General features: G+C 38.5%; 1 protein-coding gene across 1 annotated transcript in view; it reads left to right on the forward strand.

Moving 5' to 3' along the window:
* Window positions 1-17,930, forward strand: part of LOC136857219 (mitogen-activated protein kinase kinase kinase 7) — a 168,383-nt gene that overhangs the window by 14,096 nt on the left and 136,357 nt on the right. Inside the window, exons 3-4 of the mRNA XM_068225255.1 lie at window positions 743-860; window positions 15,685-15,827. Coding sequence (XP_068081356.1) covers window positions 743-860; window positions 15,685-15,827 — 261 coding nt within the window. The remainder of the gene's footprint in view (window positions 1-742; window positions 861-15,684; window positions 15,828-17,930) is intronic.

Consider the following 17,930-nt stretch of genomic DNA (forward strand, 5'->3'; position numbering starts at 1 on the left):
GTTATCCACTGATTCTTAGTTGATGTTTTCTTCCTTCCTAACATCTCTTCAGCAGCCCTACTGACTTCATTTTTCATTACTCTCCACACTTCCTCTATTGTGTTTCCTTCAGCCTTTTCATTTAGTCCTTTTGCAACATGTTCCTTGAAACAATCCCTCACACTCTTTTCTTTCAACTTGTCTAGATCCCATCTTTTTGCATTCTTTCCTTTCTTCAATTTCTTCAACTTCAGATGGCATTTCATGACCAACAAGTTGTGTTCAGAGTCCACGTCTGCTCCTGGGAAAGTTTGCAATCCAACACCTGGTTTCTGAATCTCTGCCTAATCATAATGAAGTCTATTTGATACCTTCCAGTGTCTCCAGGTCTCGTCCACGTATACAGCTGTCGTTTGTGGTGTTTGAACCAAGTATTGGCAAGGACTAAATTATGATCAGTGCAGAATTCAACCAGCCGACTTCCTCTTTCGTTCCTTTGTCCCAATCCAAATTCTCCTACTGTACTACCTTCTCTTCCTTGGCCTACCACTGCATTCCAGACATATGACCAAAAAATATGACTATTAATACAAAATAAAATCTGGAACAGAGAGAGAGAAAATTAAAAATTCAGTTTGATGATGTATGTAAATACTGAACATTGTGCTTGTGACCTCTTGGCTTTCAGTTTTAAGATTGTGGTTTTAATTTAAATTACAGAGAAAATTTCTTCTTCGATAATCATACCTGGTCTGTGTTCCAGTTCTCCATTGTCGACCCCAGCCGACTTATACTGCTGGACATGCAATGAGCTGGGCTCTTCAGTGTGCCAAGGGAGTAGCTTACCTTCATGGTATGAAGCCTAAAGCATTAATTCATAGGTAAGTTAGTTATTTCTTAAGAAAGAAATTACCAGTTTATTTATTGTATTTATGACTATATGCATTTTTCTACTACTACTATGACAACACAATATTTCACATAATTTGTATTGAATACCTCTTGGGTACTAAATATAAGGAAGAGGCACTGTATATGCATAGGTCTGTTTATTTATATATGTTAAGACCTCATTAAGACGTTTCTGAATGTTGGGGCTGTACCTTAATTAAGGCCATGGCCGCTTCCAACTCCTAGGCCTTTCCTGTCCCATCGTCGCCATAAGACCTGAGTCGGTGTGATGTAAAGCCACTAGCAAAATCAAGACGTTTCTGCAGAAGGCAAGGAAAGAGAAAACATACTGTTGAATATACTAATAAAAACTATCCAACAGGAATATGGAATATTTTTTTTACACAAGTGTATTTTAAGTAATAAATGTGTGGGTACACTGAAAGCTATATCTACCGTTTCTAAACATGTGAAGAGAGCATAAAAAGGTGTGAAAAACACAAGGAAACAAATATGGAAACCTTTTCTTCTGGGGCTTATAAAATAATAATAGTAGTGTATTGAAAGGTGTGAAAAACACCTGGCAATAAATATGAAAATATTTGCACTGGGACCCATAAAAGTATCAGTGTATTATTGCACATCACACTCTTTCTACAATAAATGTTAGTTGAAGCCTTAGAATTCACACCACTGGGTCATTAAACATTGTTTTCTTGTTACACTGTTTGACTGTGAATTATTCATAGATTCCAATTGGCCACATGTGAGAGAATGACTTTGCCCGCCATTTTGAACATGACAGAACTTCGACAGACTCGAATCGAAACTCAAAAGTGCTAGTTTCAACATTACCAGCACCTCTGTTTGCCAGTACACTTCCTGACGGATTTTAATTTTACCTTCATTATAAGCAATTTCACAACTTTCTCTATCCATATCTAGGCTATCACAAGACGGTAATGTACCATGTTAGTCAGCTTCTCACGATTATGTTCCTAATTTGTAGGTAGGCTATTGCACGACAAATATTTGCTACCCTTCAGTGTACCACTCAACACACAATAATTTCTTGTTAAAGGAATTTGAAATACAAGCACAAACAGGCTCACCTGGTTATTCAGCAATCTCACTGCTAACCAGCAAGCAAAATGAAATATTCCTAAGGCTAACGGCTTGCTCCCCGAAAGTGTAACTTGCCCCTGAAGTTCAGGAATTCAAGACCTTTTTCTCATTATCTCGCAACTTTCCCTACCCTTCCTCCTATGGCGCTCTTATCGGTGTTGGAAATAACTTTCCTTTCACAAGCTATGACAGAGAACATTTTCGGAGCTAGGAAGAATTTGATCGTACGAAGCGGTAATGGCGAATTTTGTGACGTGATAAGTGAAGTACAGTGAAACTCTGTTAAGAAGTTTTTCAAGGGACTGCAAAAAAAAAAAAAATTCTTAAGCAGCAAACTTCTTAAAAGGGGTAATGCCCAAAAACTTATTCTGTACTTTGAAATACATGTGAAACACACAGCCAACAGATTTCCTTGTTTGTGAACAATACCAAAATAGGCCGATATATAAGAGCTGCTAACAGAAAGCCACAATATAAAAATTCAATTATCATGACAATATTTTTAGAGATAAAGTAAAATAATTGAACATACCGTATTATAAATATATTTGATAAAAGAAGGGAACATATCTATATATATAATAAGAGTTTTGTCTGTACATTGCTCAGAATTTGAAAAGAATGGTATTTCTGTATCGGTCATGTCCATAGTAACAAGGAAATGCACTTTTTACTTTTCCGTAATGTCTGTCTGTATGTATGTATGTACACGCATCACGAGAAAACGGCTGAAGAGAATTTAATGAAAATCGGTATGTGAAGTCGGGGGATGAACCACTACAATCTAGGCTATAAATAATTTTACTCACGCTGAGTGAAATGGTAGTTTAGGGGAAGGACTAAAATTTAATACTCAAATATTTATATTATTAGTGGTTCTACCAATAAATACTACATAACGAAAGTTATATAGAATTAAATTTACGATCATTTATGTCATACATTGTTACCGTAACGACTTTGATAACACAGATATTCGTGAATTTGTATTTTTGTTGCCTAGTCCATATCAACGCCGAGCCACAAGAAATTGGGTTAACAGAATTTAATGAAAGCCCGTATGTACAGTTGTGGAATAAGAAACTACATACAGTCTACGTTATAAACAATTTTATTCACCCTGGATGGAATTGTAGTTTAGGGGAAGGAGCCTAAAATGGAATTTTTAAATACCTATGTTATTGGTCCTATCGAAAAGTACTTCATAACAAAAGTTATACAGAATACAATTTCCGACCATGTATGTTTTATTCGGTTTTACCGTACCGGCTATGATAAGAGTGGTATTTCAGAGACGGAAGGAAACTAAATGTGAAGGCCTACAATATTGAAAGCACATAACATTGATCAACAATAACAATACATTGACCATTGTTTGTTGTGACGTTCTTTGTCTCTTATACTGCCGCTCAACTTGGATAGATGGGATTACTGCTGCGTACCGAGTGTAACAGCCTGCTGAATATTGGCGGGAAATAGCTGGGGATTTGTAAGACTTTCTTCTTGAGCATGCCATTCCTCTGGTTCATACATTTTCTGATACTGCGGGTTCGTAACAGACCGGTTCATCATAGTGTTCCAGCTATTCGATCCCTACTCTGATGCCCTGGTTTGAGTGAGCAGTGTGCATACTTAAGGCAGAGACTCACGCCGTAGTAGTAGTAGTAGTATGTCCTGGTCTATAATTACAATTTAGGCCTATTCCAAATTATAGCACCACAATTCACTAAATAACTCAAAATTCAACCCTGGAAAGGGCCGTTTCTTAAAAGCTTCTTCCTCTTCACTTTTATTAAATTCTACATTCTTTTATTCCAAATTATTAGTGAAGAGGGAGTTTTTCCTCTGGCTTGGAGGAAAAAATTTCCTCCAAGTCAAATAGATTTTTCAGTCGCCTGTGTACTGAACTGAGATTTTCCAACTCATTGGGGTACTCCTAGGAAACAGATTAGTGAGAGGGTATAGTTTTTTCCCTGGGAGTCCCCACTATTCGACACCCCCACCCGGCCGAAATAAGACGAAGTGTGTTCACGGATCACGGCGGTCTGCGGCTTGGTCATTCCAGATCTGGAACTTTGGACTGTTAGATCGGCAGCGTAGTACTCCTGGGTAAAAGCGAGAAAATGTGTGGTTTTTCATTTATTCGAATATTTCATATAAAAGCATTGCTTTTAATCTCGCCATTTCCACTGACGTCATTGTAATGACCTCTGTTCATTTCAGTTGGAAAACTACTAAGACGGTCTTTCTGAGGATGTAAAAAGGCAGGTAGAAAGTGAGTGTCTGTCATTATAATGAAAACTCTCCAACTGATTGTGACTGATGGTAGGCAAGGGGGCCTACCATTACAATGAAAATTCCTAACCCAGTCTTCATATGAGAAAAAACGTTTGGCGACTTCCCCGTCGCATTTCTAGGGTGACGTTAAGTGCTATGCAATTTAATACAATCTTGCTCACGTGTACACTACCTAACCTAGAATTCTGTATACAATGTAGTATTCCGTAGCAAAGCACGGGTACATCAGCTAGTTAAGTTATATAAAAACGTTGCAAGGTTTGCTTATTTTAGCAGGCAGAACCATTTCCTTCCACACTTCCCTTTCCTCCGCACTTACACTCTCTGCTTCGCAACAAATTGTTTTGTAAACAATGCCGGCTCGATTTTTAAAGCGTTCCAGCCACCCGTTCAACGCGGTAAAAGGTACCCTTAATTTGCATGAGGCTTTCTCCTGCACAATAATCCCACTGAAAGGTATGTTTAAACTTTGCTGCTGTTGAAACCATATTAGCAGAGCTTGTTCTATTTCATCGTACTTTTCAAATTTAACTTCCTTACAATTTGCTGAAGTATTCCCTGCAGAAGCAGAGATCTCTTCTTTCTTCGCTATAATACCGTCCAAAGTAGACGGCGGCATCCCCAGCTCCTTTGCCAAAGCAACACGGGAAAGTGTAGATGACTCCACTTTCCTTATAATCTCCACTTTGTCATTTATTGTTAGTGCCTTTCGCTTGATCTCTTTCCTCTGAGTTCCGCTCATTTTCACTTAAAACGTTTGTACGTTTATATGACAAGTATAACTAACTTCACCGACTCCTATTTATACTAATTACGATGCTACACTATGCTTGGCAATCCGTAGCTTAGGCTTACAAGACGCAAAGACAAGACTTGTACTACAGTTTGTTAGCATGTGCTTTCTATCTTCCTCACACCCCTGACACCTGCTTCAAGGATAACGGCAGCAAATGGGAAATCTAGCAACTTATTCTTACAGATTCTTTGAACCTAGGTCTAAATCGCCCCTGCGTTCCTACTGGTTGTCACGGCAATGGGTGTAGTTTCTGGCTGTGTCACAAGTACCACGTGGCCAAGCCAGTATTGAGTTTATTTTCCCGCTTCAATCCTCTTTATGCTATAGGTAATGAAGAAAAGAAACACAGGTTCGAAGTTGCAGAAATGAGCGCATGGAAAAGTATCTGGGGTATTATGTGGGAGTGATAAAGGCACAGTACCAACGCTAGCACATCTAAACATAAACAGTTTCTTTCCCCGAGCGAATTTTATTTCATGTCTCATCCTTGTGCTATGTTCTAATAATGTGATGTAATAATTACGAGTGACACGATAATACAATGTTTAGCTCGTATAAAGGTAAAATTAAAAATAACTTTCAATTTTATGCCGACACGTGGTATTGCAATGCCTCTGTGTGCCTTCCACCAACACCCAGTTGGCTATCAACATTCGTTCAACTTCGTAAAAGATCGCAATCTTTCGGCCGGCTGTGGCGGCATGTGTATCAGCTGGCTGCTGGCAAGTCGGCTGTTTCCTGCGTAGAGTCGGGAAGTTGTTTTTATTCACCTCACTAATAATGGACACAGAAAATCTTATCAGTTTAGTTCAAAAACGTAATTTCCTCTATGGCAAGACCCATAAGTATTATTGCAACAACAACGTGAGAGAGAATGCCTGGAAGGAAATAAGCAAGGGAATGAAAAATCTAACAGGTTACAATATTCAATTTTGTGGTAGATTAACAGTAATGTTGTGGACCAATACACTACAGTTTTTAATTAATGTTTAGGCCACCTCAATTAATGACTTCACCCTGTCGCGGCCCGCAAATTACTGCATTAGTTTTATCAAACCATCCATTGCGTGCTTTGTTTCCCACGTAGAATCCCGTTTGATTCTATTCCACTAGATGGAACGGTGGAGTGGAAATTTCCACTGATGGGTTCAATTCGATTCCACAAGGTGAGAGCAAGAGAGTGAGCATCTGCTGTCCGTGTTGTCATAGCGTGACGTCATATGGCCTTGGCAGGCCCGCGCATGTTCCTTGACACCAGACACACACCGCGAGCTCGCGAACGGTCTGACACAGGGTACAACTTGCGCGGAGACTGGAGGGTTCTAACCACGGGCTGCTTTGAGCGGACGTTTTCTATCTTGAGGGGCTCTGAAATCTGAACTGTTTAACCGGGAAACACTTTAAACGGGAAAAATATACATCTTAATGCAACTGATCAAGGTACCAAGGATATCGCACTTCTTAGGCGGGAAAACTTCTTAACCGAGTTTCACTGTATTTTTATACGGATTTAATACAATGGAAATTGGGACTGTGAATTCACCTTGTGCTAAGCAAGAAAAACTTGTTAGTTAGGAACATGCTAACACCGTTTCATTATATACTATTTACAAACAACTTCTACTGATGATTTAGTGCTGAAAAACTTCAGTGAAAGTTGCATCTCCTAGAACTTCTAGACAATGTGGTAGATGGCTCAGATGACTGCTTATTTTAGGCTAGTTCTATGAAGCTGAAGGAGTGAGGATTTTAAGACGGTTAGACAGTGTCTTTGGAAGAAGACCATTACATACCATTACTGTTGGCACTGTAATTACAATAGAAGTTCATTAGAGCGAGAATTCATAACAGCGAAAAATTTACTCGCTATAACGGATTGTCGTTATATCAGATTTTTGTCTAAAAGTCGCAAAAACCCTTCATGCACTTTGAAATCGGTATGAAACGGCAATCAGTTTGTTCAAAACTTCCATTTCCGCAGATGATATCCACACTACGGCTTACCTGTTTGTTATTTTTCGTAATCCGATACTACGTGAAAGTGTGTTTAATTTCATCTGAAAAAATTATAGTACCGTATTTCTCCAAATCCAAGATGAACCCCACTTTTTCCTTCAAAAAATTTAAATCAGGCTCAAAAAGAAGTTTGTAAAATCATATGAATGCCTTGTTGTACAGTAGGCCTACGCATATTTAGACTATTTTTAGATGCCGAACTTTGACTTTCGTCATGCCATATTTCTTTTTCTTTTTTTGTGGCTGCACAATTGTTCTTTATTTCCGCGGGTTTAAGGACCATGAACTTAACATTGGCATCATAATACCGAAGAGAACTCATTGAAAATTTTCCGGCAATACCTATTCTATGCGCCTCTATAATACCACGATCTGTCAGGAAATTATTCTTGCTGTCTATAAAACTGTTACTTTTACGCAGCGTCAGATATAACCGGCTACCGCTACACACACGTCTCGCTTATCGGGTTTGGCCAAATTCGGCGGCTAGCGATGTATAGGCCTAATCGCGAACGTTGAAAGTCAACGAACGAGTTTATTGCGCCAGAGTATGGGCATTCCACCCTTTCGTTTTTCATGCACATACCTCACAATTTCATTCTTGACTTCTTTAAAGCATCCTTGTTGCGGACCACTGAATGCATTTTTTGTACAGTACGCATTTTTTTAGCTCTTTGTCTTCACGCTAATGCCAAATATTGGCTTTATTTAGGCCTATGCCATATTTTCTTGCAGCTGCACAATTATTCTACATTTCCGAATGTTTAATAAACATTAACTTAAAATTAGAATCATAATATCAACTAGAACCCGTTGAAAATTTGCCGGCAATACCTTTTCCACGTATCTTTACAATACGACTATCCATCACGGAAATACTCCTGCTGTCTATAAACCTTAATTTTACTAAGCGTCAAGTACAATAGACGCATTATGACTCTGCCACTAAGTAGCCATGGCTTTTGTAAGAATTCGAAGGGTCGCATGTTTTTATACCATTCTGCAGATTTGAGAAACACACAGGCACTGTACAACCGGTTGTCGCGGCTAGCGATGTGTACGTGTAGTAAAGAGGCGGTCGTTTATTGTCAACGAGTTCTGTGCGCGTGTGAAAAGAAGCAGCGTGGTTTCCGCGGTAGTTGCCAGTGGGATCCATGTTAGGCCGCGAATGCAACACCCTTGAGTTTTCGCATGAAATTCTGAGAAAAAAAGTCTTGGATTCAGAGAAATACGGCATCACTCCAGAGATTTCTGTGGCAAACACCTTAGCTTTCTTCTTCAAACAGCGTCACCTAACCTAACCGTATCATGAATGCATATTTGAAACGCATGTAAATAGCCGTAACTAGATGCGAGAAGATACGAAATATCCTCTAAAATCAGTGATATACTCTGCCATATCTTGAGGTGTATCACATTCTTACTTAGTTTTCGTATATAACATTAAAATTAAGATATCGTTTACTTCAGTCTTTATTTTTAACGAGTTAACAATTGCTATCGGCCACGTTACGCATTTATTACGAAAACGTGTTATCCTCTTTAATTTCGAATTTTCTTTTGAGAACAACAGTCGATGGGTATTACTAATCAACTCCAACATCGCCTTTGAATGTCAACGAGAGAGCTCGCAAATGCACAAAGTAAGAAAACTAATACCGTACCGAAGATGATCGATCGCATTTTGTTGCAAATGTTTCAGTTTTCATATTCAAACAGCGTCACGTATCCCAACTTAACCATACTATACGTATGATGAAAACGCACTTCAAGGGCCAGTAGAGAAATTATGCCTTTCTCGCTTTAAATTTTCATAATAGCCTTTCCGTAATTTAACCAGACGCGACAAAATATAAACTAACCTCTGAAATCAATTAAGCACTCTGCCATATCTCTAGGTGCATCCCATTCTTACTTAATTGCAGTATGTCGCCTCAGAATTAAGCGGTCGTTTAGTCAGCCGTCGGCCTTAATTTTTAACAAGTTAACAACCGTTATCGGACACGTTATTTACGCATTTATTACGAAAATATGTTCTCTTTCATTTCAAATTTTCTTTACGGAACAGCTGTCAACGGCTATTACTATTCGACTCTGACATCGCCTTTGAACGTCGACGAGAGAAATCGCTAGTGCACATAGTGAGGAAACGATGTCAAAGGTAATCGATCGCATGCAGTATCATTGCTGGGGGGCATAAATATCGGTAACGGAAAAAATCGTGCGCGCTTAATCGCTCGTACTCGTAATAACGGATGCGCCAGTGATAGGGCGCTCGCTGTAACCGAAGGACGATACACAGTTTAATATAGGAATTTTGAAGGGACAGAAAAAAGTCGTCGCTTTAACGGAGTTCTCGTTATATGCCGTGCTCGCTATAGTGGACTTCTACTGTACTTTCTTGCTTCAGTTTTTTAATTAATTAATAAGACACTGCACAATAGTCACAGATGACCTTTTCAAGAACACAGTTGAAAAGAATGGATGAGAGGGCATTGCCTTGAGGAACATCCATCTTAATCTCAAATTACTTCCCCCATGAATTTCATTTGTGATGAGTATGTTAGTATGTTTAATGATGGAACGAGTCTTGTCCATGCCCACTTCATTGAGAATATCAAGAAGGTTGAATCAGTCGATTTGTTGATTTCAAGAAGGCCTATAACACAAAGTCAATACAATTGGTTTGGCATGAAGAGATCTGATTTTGATGATACAGTAGAACCTCGATTATACGTTTCCGGAAACTACGTTTTCCCGTATTATTCGTTCAAATTACATGGTCCCACAAGCATCCTAATTAAATCACGTTGTAAAACGTTATCCCGGATCAACCATCCATAAATTTCAGTCCCATCAATGCTAGATCCTCGATCACGTTTTTTATTTATTTTTTTAATTTTTTTTTTCCCCTCAAGAATCTGTATCTCGCGAAAGGACAGTACGGCATACTTACAGATCTTGGTGTTAACGCCCCATCATTGTGGTAATTTGAGGAAGTACTGTATTGGAAAAGCAATCGGCGATGAACTTACATGAGGGACCATCTTAGCATTGCATTCGGGTGGTATTGTTTAAAGAATCCTCGGAAATCACAAAGCAGAGAGTGTCCACAACAATTGGAAGGAGACAGAGCGCATTTCGACAGCTCTACTTGAAGAGGGAACGAGTTTCGTCAAATATTCGTACTTGCAAAACGTCTACATTATTGTCCAGGGTTACGTGTTAACACAAATTTAGTATTTTAATATTATCGTCCTAATATAAGACTGGGAATTTCAAGTTTTTGTGTTAAAATGTTGTACAACCGCAGTCGTTTCATTTGCGCACATTACATTTAAAAACTTTGTATCATTTCACACTCGTACCGATTTGTACAGCGAGCATGCTTTCCAGCTGAACTCAAGGTCACGAATAACCATAATTTCGGAAATGTTAATGCTACTTTTCTCTTTCCAATTTGATTGTGATTAGTGACGGGCAGAATTAAATGTAATGCATTCAAGAACTTGAGGATCGTTACTTACATTCAAAACCATATTCTCGAGTTCAACATAACCTTTCAAACTTAATGTAGGTCTAATTGATGTGGTACAAGATTTCCATAAACTGACTACAAACAGTATATCAGTGACTGAATTACAATGGAAGATTAAAAAAGAAAGAGATTTTGCCATCATGTTGGGCACTTTTATATCTAATGTGCTTTATTTTATTAGATTAGAGAATTAAAAACTACTTGTGGTCAATTGTTGTTTGGCTTGGTGTTACGGGTATTAGATTTTTTGAAGAGTTTGGCTGATCAAAGTTGTTGAGCTCAAAATAAGTTTTCAGACGAAAGTGACGAAGTTTCCCTGGTAAAAGTAAATGTACAGTTTCAAGATTTTTAAGTTTTGTACCGGTAATTGTTTGAAGCCTGCCCCGCGGTCTAACTTGCCTGCCTCTCACCCAGAGGGCCCGGGTTTGATTCCCGGCCAGGTCAGGCATTTTTACCAGGATATGAAAGCTGGTTCCAGGTTCACTCATTCTACGATTACCTTTAATTGATAAGCTATTAAATGGTGAGATGGCGATCCTGGTCTAGAGAGCCAGGAATAACGGCCGAGAGGATTCGTCACACTGACCATGCGTCACCTCGTAATCTGCAGGCCTTCAGAACGAGCAGTGGTCGCTCGGTAGGCGGAAGGCCGATTGGGGCTGTGGTTTGGTTTAGGGGTGTTTGTAAGTTTATAAATATACATATTTCATTTTTTAATGTTTAGCCAAATTGTTGATGGTGCATTCGTTCCCGGATTTTCCATTTTCCCGTTTTGTACGGTTTTTATTCATGGTCCCTCCAAAAACGGAGAATCGAGGTTCCACTGTACTCTTTAGTGAAAAGATCTGTTTACTGCAGGAGAGGGTCTTACAGAAGCTGGGTTGATGTGGACCAACCGAGCAAGTGGCTGTGCGGTTTGGGTCACGTAGCTATCAGCTTTCATTCAGGAGGTAGTGGATTTGAACTCCCCTGTCAGCAGCGCTGAAAATGGTTTTCCATTGTTTCCCATTTTCACACTAGGCAAATGCTGGGGTTATACCTTAATTAAGGCCACGGTCGCTTCCTTCCCACTCCTAGTCCTTCGCTATCCCATCGTCGCCATGAGACCTGTCCGGATTGCAAAACAGATTTTAAAAATATATATCTATATAATATATTCACTAATCTGTAGATCAACAATATATTCAGTGTAACTTTGAAGTGCTTTCAACAGGGTTTTATAGGCAACTGAATGAAGAGCTATGCCTCTGTAGTTGTTCACATTTGCTTTATTGCCTTGTGTGGAGAGGATGTATAAGAGCTGATTGCCACTCAGGAGTAGATTCCTATTCCCATATATCATACAAGAATTTTTCCATTTTGGCAACAAAATTGGGTCCAGCCATTTTCAGAAGTTTGGCAACTATGGAATCCTTGCCTGATATCTTGTTTTTCAGGAGACCTGCAATGATTTTGGTGATTTCTTCTCGATCAGGAGGAAGAGAATCGAGTGAAATGAAGGATGGACCAGAAATAGTAATCTTTGATGTTGAAGGACAGCAGATAAAATCATGAGTTGTTCCTCCTGAATGTTTCTTCAGTGGTCTCATGTTGAGCATTGTCATAAGCATGTTTTGCTTTACAGATCACTTATCAGATGGTTTACACTGGATGAGGAATTCTTCAATTTTCCATTTCAGCTTTTCCATGCTTGAGACCCTTTTTGAGAGCTTCATCACACTGTTCATTCCAGCATGGGCGTTTCTTTTTTCCTGCTAAATTGATCGTTAGTGTAGCAGAATCCTGAACCTTTTTGGAAAGGTTTTCCCTCTAATCTTGAGTTTGTTGATCTAGATCTTCTGCATTTGGGACCTGTAATTGGACGTTGCTACAAACCACTCTCTAACCTTTGTTAGATAATTGTCTGAATCAATATTAGCACTTTTGCATTCCGTATCCAGCAGAAATCGCTGTGGGAGATGGCAACATGGTCTGTCTGATGTTCACTCGTCAGTTCCTTAGATGAGTTGCCACTTCACATATTTACAAGGACTCTATTTGAAGTAGGTAGTCATAATTTTTAAGGTTCATCTGCTTGCAGTTGTCGGTGGAGCGTTCTCCTTTGCATTTGGTTCGGGCGTGAACTGAATGTTCACGTATAGTGTATCTAAACTTTTGCTCCTTACCCAACTGGATGTTGAAGTCGCCTAAAAGAATGATTGGAGTCTTAATTCCAAAGAGTACATTATCAAGCTGAGTCCAGAAGGTCTCAACTTGTTCAGGATTGCTGGAGTTGTCTTGACTGATAGTAGCATGAGCTGTTTTTTTTTTTTTGCTAGGGGCTTTTACGTCGCACCGACACAGATAGGTCTTATGGCGACGATGGGATGGGAAAGGTCTAGGAGTTGGAAGGAAGCGGCCGTGGTCTTAATTAAGGTACAGCCCCAGCATTTGCCTGGTGTGAAAATGGGAAACCACGGAAAACCATCTTCAGGGCTGCCGATAGTGGGATACGAACCTACTATCTCCTGGATGCAAGCTCACAGTCGCGCGCCTCTACGCGCACGGCCAACTCGCCCGGTAGCATGAGCATTGAATAGGATGCAAGCCTTATTACCACACTTAATAGTGAGAGTTTATAGGTGGAGGGAAATGGCTTTAAAGTCCACTAGTGTCCACAATGGATGTATGAACTAAGAAGGGTGTGCCTAGAAAAACTAAATTAGCAGATGTGCTCTTGGACTTGGATTTGAACGTCTTGTATCTATATATCGTAGAGATAACTTCCAATAGTATACGTGTCTCTTGTTTGGAAGAATTCTGACAATGTTGTTGTGCAGAGCTTTTGTGAGCTCAATTTGTTTGCCAATTCTAGTAAGTGTCTGGATGTTGAAAGTTGCTGTATAAAAGCTCTGGGCGTGATTCTTCCAGATGAAGGACTCTTCGACCAGTCCTTGATGTTCGCACTAGTTGTAGCATCCCCAGAATCCGAGGTGCTACTTTTACCACTCACACTGTGATCCTGGATTCCCTGGTGGAGGTTATTGGCTGGGGTATAATTTTAATTTTGTATTCTTTCCATGTTGTTCAATCAAGTATTGAGAAGGCAGTAGAAGGAGTTAAGTTCCCAAAGAGTTCAAACCTTCCATGGTTTCCCATTTTTACACCAGGCAAATGCTGAGGCTGTACCTAAATTAAGGCCACAGTCGCTCGATTCCCACTCCTAGCCCTTTCCTATCCCATTGTGTCGGTGCAGCGTAAGCAGAATGTAAACAAAAAGTTCAAACCATGATGGGTAGTCATGGAGCTGGGGTTTGGTTTTGGAGTTTTTCTCCTAGGCAAACTGCTTTTGCTACAGCGTACAGAGCTTTGTCTGCCATGGATTTCATTCAGGACTCCCGAGGTCTTTGGTCCATTCCACCCTTGGGGTATCCTCTTCTGCCTTTGGGCTGTTGATACAGGAGTGGTTTACCATTATCTTCTCCTGCGCAGAGGTCTTTGCCATCATTATTATTATTATTATTATTATTATTATTATTATTATTATTATTATTATTATTATTATTTCTGCAATGGGAAAAAAGAGGCAATTGGCATCAGAAAGAAGTTGGGTATTAAGACGTATGAACATAGCAAGTGCATAGTCAACATAGTCAGAGCTATAGGAATTTCAGAATCAGTTTTACAACTGTAAGAAATCAAGCATAGGAAATAAAATTGTAAACATGCAACAGAAATGTGGAATACTAAGATAACACAGACATGGGCACCGCCATTTATGGAGATGTTGATCAAATGGATTGAGCATGAAAGAACATTATCCGCCTTAATTATCCAGGCTAAAACAAAAGGTACAAGGGGGAAAATCTGTATTTTCTTTGAAATAGTAGGAAAAACCTTTTAGCGATTTTTTTTTTTTTTTTTTTTTTTTTTTTTTTTTTTTTTTTTTTTTTTTTTTTTTTTTATGGTGAGGAGGAGCAAGGAGGAAACTCTCCCAGTTCCGGGAATACTGCCAACTGAATGAAAATGAAATCTGAATTGAATCGATAATATGATCGATCGATATGAGTTTTCTAAACCTTTATTATCTTAAGCCAACAGCTGTGTCATACACACATTATATAACATTTCTCGATGCGAATCTTGTTCCCAGCATGAATTCTATAGTTTGGATTTGCTGTGTAAAGAACAACAGTACTAGTACATAAAGTGTACACCAGATGTCGCACAGCGATGCATAAGCGATTCATAGTTTGTGTTTCAAAGGTTGCCAATACGAATCTCGAAGATACCCGAGGTCAACCTATTTAGCACTAGGATGTCCATTGTATCACTAAAAGGTGCGCGTACGGTAGTTGTACCATGACCTTATTGATTATAAAGTGTGCAAACTTTTAAATAGAAAAAGTCAAAGATACCAACTAATTTAGAAAACAGAAGTGGCCTTTATTTTTGCAAACCTAAAACCCACTTGTCTTTGCTGAGTATTTCAAGATGTAACGCATCTTTTCCTCAAAAAAAAAAAAATGTGTTTATAAATGTAAATATTTTTCATTTTGTTTGCTTACAGGTGTACTGTATTCTTTTTCTTCTTCAGAAATCCCTATCTCACTGGAGAATACGAAGTTGATTCCAGGAAAATGTCATGCATAGAACAGACATTCAGCTTCAAAACTATTCTAAGAAAAAAGCATTAAGTAGAGAGGTTCTTCTGTAGTTATTCACGTCCATTGGGTCGTCTTTCATGCGGAGAAAGTAGATAAGCGCATATTTCCAGTCAGTCTGGATCCTTTTAGTTGTCCAGATCTTTTAGGTGGTGATTCTTTCTGCTATAATTTCTCCTCCAATCTTCCATACTTCTGCACTTATGCATTCTCTACTTGTTTTATTTGTAATCTCTGAATATACTCCAAAATAAAAATGGAAATGTTAGCCAATATGGAAAAATATCTACCAAATAATTACAGTATTTCTTGTTGGTAAATAGATCCTGATTTTTCATAATCTGATCGTGAGACTTGTTTACCGTAAGTACAAAACCTTTTATTTTATTGCTTTGCAGGGATTTGAAACCTCCCAATCTTCTTTTGATAATGGGTGGGAAAGTTCTGAAGATTTGTGACTTTGGTACAGCCTGTGATAAGAAGACATACATGACTAATAATAAAGGAAGTGCAGCGTGGATGGCTCCGGAAGTATTCGAGGGTGAGTAAATGCTAGAAGACTGGCTTAAAATTGATGCACAGATTTTTTTTTTCTAAATTATTCATCTTTGTATATTTTTTCATGTACTTTGTATTATGAGCACTGTATTTGGGGGAAAAGGTTTTGAAAGAGCGAATAGGCATTGTTTGCTAGTCACTTGGTTTGGTACTTTACTCATGCGTTGCCTTAAAAATAAGTCTTATAAATCATTCACCACTGATCTGCATTTAGGGCTGTCACCCTGATGGCGGATTCCCTATCAGTTGTTTATATATGTAACTCAAATACACACATCTGACCACACTTTTCTTTAATAATTTCAAGGAAATTGAAAATTTATTGAATGTTTCACTTCATAAATTAATCCAGTCACTATTCGTTTTCCTATAAACTAATATTTGTCCCAATGTGTTCTCATGAATTTCAACTTTAACTTCATATTGTGATCTTTCCCACTTTTAGAAACTCCGTTCAAGCTTATTCGTCTACTAATGTCACTCCGTACCATCTCTCCACTGACAGTTTGGAACATACCGCAGCTCGCCTCCTTACCCCCAAGGCTTTCCAGCCGGAAGTTTGCAACATTTTCATAACAATACTCGTCTGTTGAAAATCATCCAGAACAAATTGTGCTGCTTTCCTATGGATATTTTCCAGTTCTTGAATCAAGTAATCCTAGTGACGGTTCCCAAACACTAAAATTTCTTCAAGGGAAAACAAATGGGGCAGAGACAGATAATGGGTATACCAAGAGAACATAGGCTTGCACATTCCAATAAGTCACTTTCTTAGAAAAAGTATCCAGCTGCTTTGTTATTTGACTACGTCAACAATGAACTAATGGCCTGTATAATGTGAATGAACAAAGAACTTGACTTACCTGGTAAGTGACAACGTGCACAGCTGTGTGAAACAGGAGAAACAGTTACCTATTTCTTCACCATTTGTAGATTGTTGTTTATATTAATATGCCTGTTTTCAGGTTGGAACTAATATTGTGAAGTAGATAATCGACGTACCTGCAAATCCACAGTGCTCGGAAGCAGTGGGAGATAGACTTACAGTAGTTGAATTACCTATAAGCTGAACTCAAATTTCAGAAATACTTCAACCCGCACTTGTTTTGTCTGCCCTTTGGGTGGTGGGCTTGGAGGATGTCTGTCTGAACCTTCTTGACCAGATACCTAATTTTGCTTGAAAAATCAACTTGCATGCTTCTTCACTTACTGTCTATATAGCAAAAAAAATAGAGATTTTTTAATAGAAATTATTACTAGAAGTTAGGATTAAGGAGGTGGTCTATATTCTGGACTCTACCAGATACACTGTGTATGTCATCCTTTGTTATGAACCAGTGTGTGCAGTTGTAACATGAAGACCTTTTCTTTAGGTTACTTCAACTTTCTGATCTCTAAGAGAACCAAGTCAGATCAACAATTCTTACGGGAAAGATCATAGACGAAAGATCCAAAATGATGTAATATGATAAGCACATTATAGTACCTAGTTCACATAGACTCTTTTTGCTCCGTTTGCATTTTCTCTGTCCACTTTAGGAACCAAGGAGGCAAAAGACAAAGCATGAAAAATATGTGATGAGATATCCTTAAAGTTACAAAATCATCTGCTTTGTTAGTTCAGTTATTATTAGTAGTTATATAGTGTAGGACTATGTTAGAGTTTTCATTTCTGAAAATGGCCACTTAGTAAATGCAGACAAAACACCAAATTGTATCCGAAGTACCATCAATAAATACTGTATGTTTTAACAGCAGCACTTGCAAATTAATAGATGATAAGAGACTAGGAGATATCACGACATATTCTTGTACTGCAGATTGCTAGGTAATGACTAGGGCCCGGATTTTTAGGTGGCATAAACCTTCACTTTAGGTTTCTTGAATTCTTAAAATAGGTTATTTTAGGTTTTTGCCTCCAGGCAGCAATATTTTTTTTGTTTTTGTAGTTATGTAAAATTTATTTATGTACCGTACTTATTTCATAAAAGTTTATATTGTCATATTCATAAAAATACACTGTACTGTTTCGTTTGTAAGTTATTTTTTGGCGTTGCAGTAAATAACAACGTACATACACAAATTG

The sequence above is a fragment of the Anabrus simplex genome, chromosome 1, assembly GCF_040414725.1.
Source record: "Anabrus simplex isolate iqAnaSimp1 chromosome 1, ASM4041472v1, whole genome shotgun sequence".
Classification (NCBI taxonomy): Eukaryota; Metazoa; Arthropoda; class Insecta; order Orthoptera; family Tettigoniidae; genus Anabrus; species Anabrus simplex.